This window comes from Tasmannia lanceolata, unplaced genomic scaffold (genome assembly GCF_043159265.1).
Source record: "Tasmannia lanceolata isolate RefF3 unplaced genomic scaffold, GAP_Taslan_0.1 ptg000013l, whole genome shotgun sequence".
NCBI classification, from domain to species: Eukaryota; Viridiplantae; Streptophyta; class Magnoliopsida; order Canellales; family Winteraceae; genus Tasmannia; species Tasmannia lanceolata.
Genome location: NW_027518690.1, coordinates 43163124 through 43167311, shown reverse-complemented (window position 1 = coordinate 43167311; position 4188 = coordinate 43163124). Strand labels below are relative to the sequence as shown.

Genomic DNA, 4188 nt, shown 5'->3' with positions numbered 1-4188 from the left:
GGTGCAATGGATGGATAAAGAATTAAAGTGAATTACTCACCAAAGAGGATGAATCAACTCTAGGGGACTCCATGGTGCATTTATAATGGAACACAAAAATGTAAAATTAAATGAATAATAAAATGCACTTTTGTGAGTTGGTCCAATGGGGGCGGCCTTGTAGCTGGATGAATATGACCTTCAGTTTAACATTCTTAAATTTTTTGTGTACTTGAGGGAGGGTTTGGCTGACTAAGTTGTGAAGACTTAGTGCCATCACGGGTTGCTTTGTGGAGGAGCAATTTGACCCCCTGACACTAGCCCGGGTGAGAACAAAGCATGTGAATGGATGAATATGACCTCAAAATGTAAGCATCTAGACATAGGGTTTTAATAGGCAACTTATCATAAAGCCATTTCGCGACTCAGTTTTGCATGAGAGAACATCACACTCAACACATGCTTACTTTTTAGAAGGTTTTGTCTTATTAATTTAATTCATCTGAGGTGGCTGTTCTCTCCTGCAAAAGTGAGCCGTGGAATGGTTTTCAGTGAAATTGCCTATCAAATTCTTCTATACCTACTATGAATTTTAAGACTTTCAGGGATGGCAGCCCATGTTTTTCGCTTGACATCAAGTGGGGAAATTGGTTGAAGTGACTTCATCATTTGTGCAACTAAAGATGCAAAAATTAAACATAATTACTTTCCTAATTAGAATAAATTTTTTTAATTACTTTCCTTAATTAAATAAGTATAGGGTACTTGCTAGACAATTTCACAGAAACCCATTTCATCGCTCTACTTTTTAAGGAGAGAACAACCACCTCATGATGGTCTACAATGACCAACAGTCTAAATTAAACATATATATCCCCAAGTGGGACCCAACACTTGATCTAGACGGTGACTATCGGCCTAGTCCGTCTCTTATTAACACTCATCCATATATACAATATCCAATATAACCGAGTAGGTGAAGAGACTCAACCCATTTATACTTGAAATTCCTTCAGTTGAGACAATTCAATTGTGTGGAATGGCTTTGGAAAAAGTGGCTATCGAGTTGAGAAGCTATATCCAATATAACCGAGAAGGTGAAGAGGCTCAACCCATTTATGACACGGCCAGAACAACTTCATTTCCGATTTGGTCATCAGGATTTGGGAGCCGTGGGTCCAACACATCCTTTAGCCATAGATTTTGGCTACCTTCAGATGATGATGATGATGACAAGGAGGAGATGATATCTCCAGGGTGCCTTCCCATTATGACTTCAAGTGTTAAAACCCCAAAGCTATATACATCACATTTCTCGGTCACTCTCATTATGTAAGCAAGCTCTGCCAACAAACGTAATTTTCTAGATAAGACGTAATTTTCTAAGCAATTATGCTGCAACAATAAAGCAGGAACAAAATATGAGAAACTAACCTGGAGCAACATATCCTCGAGTGCCCGCAAGTTCTGTCCAATTGGATGAATCAGGCATTAGAAGTCTAGCAGGACCAAAATTAGAGACATGAGCCTCAAATTCTGAATCCAATAAAACATTTTTGCTAGAGATATCTCGATGAACTATTGGTGAAGCGCAATCATGATGCATGTATGATAAAGAATGTGCCACAACTTTTATAATATTCACCATCTTCACCCAATCTATCTCCATTGCCCCTTCTTTCACTGCTTAGGATACTAGCCAAATTTCCTCTTTCCATATACTCATAAATCAGAAACATGCATCAGCGATGGGAAATATCCACCTTGGCAAATTTGCATACAAAGAGATTTAAGTGATCCACGTTGGCAAATTTGCTGCGTCAAATATCCTGAGAGGTTGTTGTCCCCCAAATCGAGTCTTTCCAAATTTATTAGACTTGACATTTCTTGAGGACGTGAACCAGAAAGGTGATTTTTATATAGGTGTAGAACCACTAGCTTTTTAAGATTAGCTAAAGTAGAAGGAATGGAACCTGTTAGAATGTTAGAGCACATTGTAGGTCAATCAAAATTTTCAAATCTCCTATTTCTTTAGGGATGGGGCTAGAGAGCTTATTACCGAAGAGGTGCAAGATGGAAAGCTTAGTCAAGTTTCCTAATGTGGAAGGAATGGAACCTGTTAGAATGTTGGAGGACATGTAAAGTTGAGCCATATTTTTCAAATCACCAATTTCATTAGGGATGGGGCCAGAGAGCTTATTACTGAAGAGGTGCAAGATGGAAAGCTTAGTCAAGTTTACTAATGTGGAAGTAATGGAACCGTTTAGAATGTTAGAGGACATGTCAAGTTCAACAATAATTTTCAAGTAACCAATTTCTTTAGGGATGGGGCCAGAGAGACTATTGTTATAGAGGTACAAGCGGGAAAGGCTGGTTAAGTTTCATAATGTGGAAGGAATGGAACATGTTAGAATGTTCGAGGACATTGCCAACTCAACCATATTTTTCAAATCACCAATTTCCTTAGGGATGGGGCCAGAGAGACTATTGTTACATAAGTACAAATGGGTAAGGTTGGTCAAGTTTCCTATTGTTGAAGGAATGGAACCTTCTAGAATGTTATAGGAGATGGCCAGTTCAACCATAATTTTTAAATATCCTATTTCTTCAGGGATGGGGCCAGAGAGCTTATTATGGTGGAGGTACAACATGGAAAGGTTGGACAAGTTTCCTAATGTGGAAGGAATTGTTCCGAAGAGTGAGTTTTTGCTAAAATCAAGATAGGCGAGTTTTGGATAGGAAGAGAATTTGAAGTTATATAGCTTACCTTGTAAACCTACACCTGTTAGGTTTATTTGAGTGACGCTTCCGTTGTCGTTGCATGCTATCCCCCTCCAATTGCATGGGCTTTGATTGGTTGTATTGTGAAGTGACCATGAATTTAGAGGAGTTCGGTTCAAGAGGTTGGCTTTCCAGATGAGGAGAACCTTTGCTTCTACCAAATTTGGCATTGTTGAACGGCAAGAAAGCATCACAAAGCAGAAAAGTCAAGAGAAGAGGGATAGAGATTTCTCGAAGGCCATGGTTGTCGGGGGTGTTAGAGTTTTTTCGCGCATGTTGGATATACTTTTATAGTGAAAAAGTCGTCTCTCCTTTTTATGCCGTGCGTTGAGGGGAATAAGACCTTTTAATCCTTAAAAGTTACTGAGGACATGCAAATACAAGTACAAAAAAAATGCAAGGGAGCCCACATCATTGGATGATCCTAGCCGTTTAATTGTTGGTCCTAGGCTATATATATCTTAAAATTTATAGCCATTGGATAATCTAAACCCTCCCATCTCTATGGATGTCTATACCGTGCAGTTTTTTGTTGCTACTGTAGGCACGGTGCAGACTGAGCAACGTGCTTATATGGGGAATTCGATGGAATTTTTGAAAAAAAAAATCTTAGAAAAATTCGAAGTGTTTAAAATTCTAAACAAAATCCCATAAATCTTAGAAATTTCAAAAAGCAAGCTGAAAAAATCCAAAAAATTCTAGAAAGAAATTCCGAGTGGTTAAAAGCTTATGGGGGGAATTCGATGGAATTTTTGAAAGGATGTAAATATAAAAATTTCAGTTTCTCAATTATAATATGAAAATCTAGAAAACTCCAATAAATCTTAGAAAATTCAAAAAGCATTCCGAAAAATCTAGAAAGAAATTCGGAGTGGTTAGAAACAATTTTTGGGGATTTTGAGAGAATTTTTTAACAGATGTAAATGTGAAAATTTCAATTTCTCATGGGTTTTATGTAATTATATATATATTTTTTTTCCGAGACTCTTTCCTGAGGGTTATTGGACCTCATGTAATCTTTTTTTGCAGGAATGAGATTAAAGTGCATGTTATGCCCTTTATTTTGAATGTTTTGGGGTAATTTTGGGGAAACCTTTTGTTGTCTACCCGACAAATGGGTGTTGTGATGAGCATGATATTGTAGATGTATTTTCCGGGAAATGATTTCAACGAGCATGTAACACATTTCACGCAACAAGATGCTTTCGTGCAACTTTGCAGTGTTGAAATCATTTCCCTTCAATAATTGTAGATTGCATGTGACATATAAAAGATCTGCTTTCTGCTTTCTGCTTTCTGCGATGAATGCGACAATAAATATAAAGACGAGGACCATGTAACACATTTCAGAGGGATTTCAGCACAACCATGTTTTGATCCAAGACGCTCATGTTTCTTGTCTTTTAGTATATAATTACCATCTAAGTG

General features: G+C 37.6%; 1 protein-coding gene across 1 annotated transcript; it reads right to left on the bottom strand.

Annotated features, from left to right (window-relative positions):
* Positions 1–1095: 1095 nt before the first annotated feature.
* On the bottom strand, positions 1096–1648 carry LOC143891290 (MDIS1-interacting receptor like kinase 2-like). Its single transcript, XM_077395901.1, has 2 exons — positions 1414–1648; positions 1096–1322 (listed from the first exon to the last, which is right to left on the bottom strand). The coding sequence occupies exons 1-2, from the start codon at positions 1646–1648 to the stop codon at positions 1096–1098; spliced, it is 462 nt and encodes a 153-aa protein (XP_077252016.1).
* Between the last annotated feature and the right edge of the window lie 2540 nt (positions 1649–4188).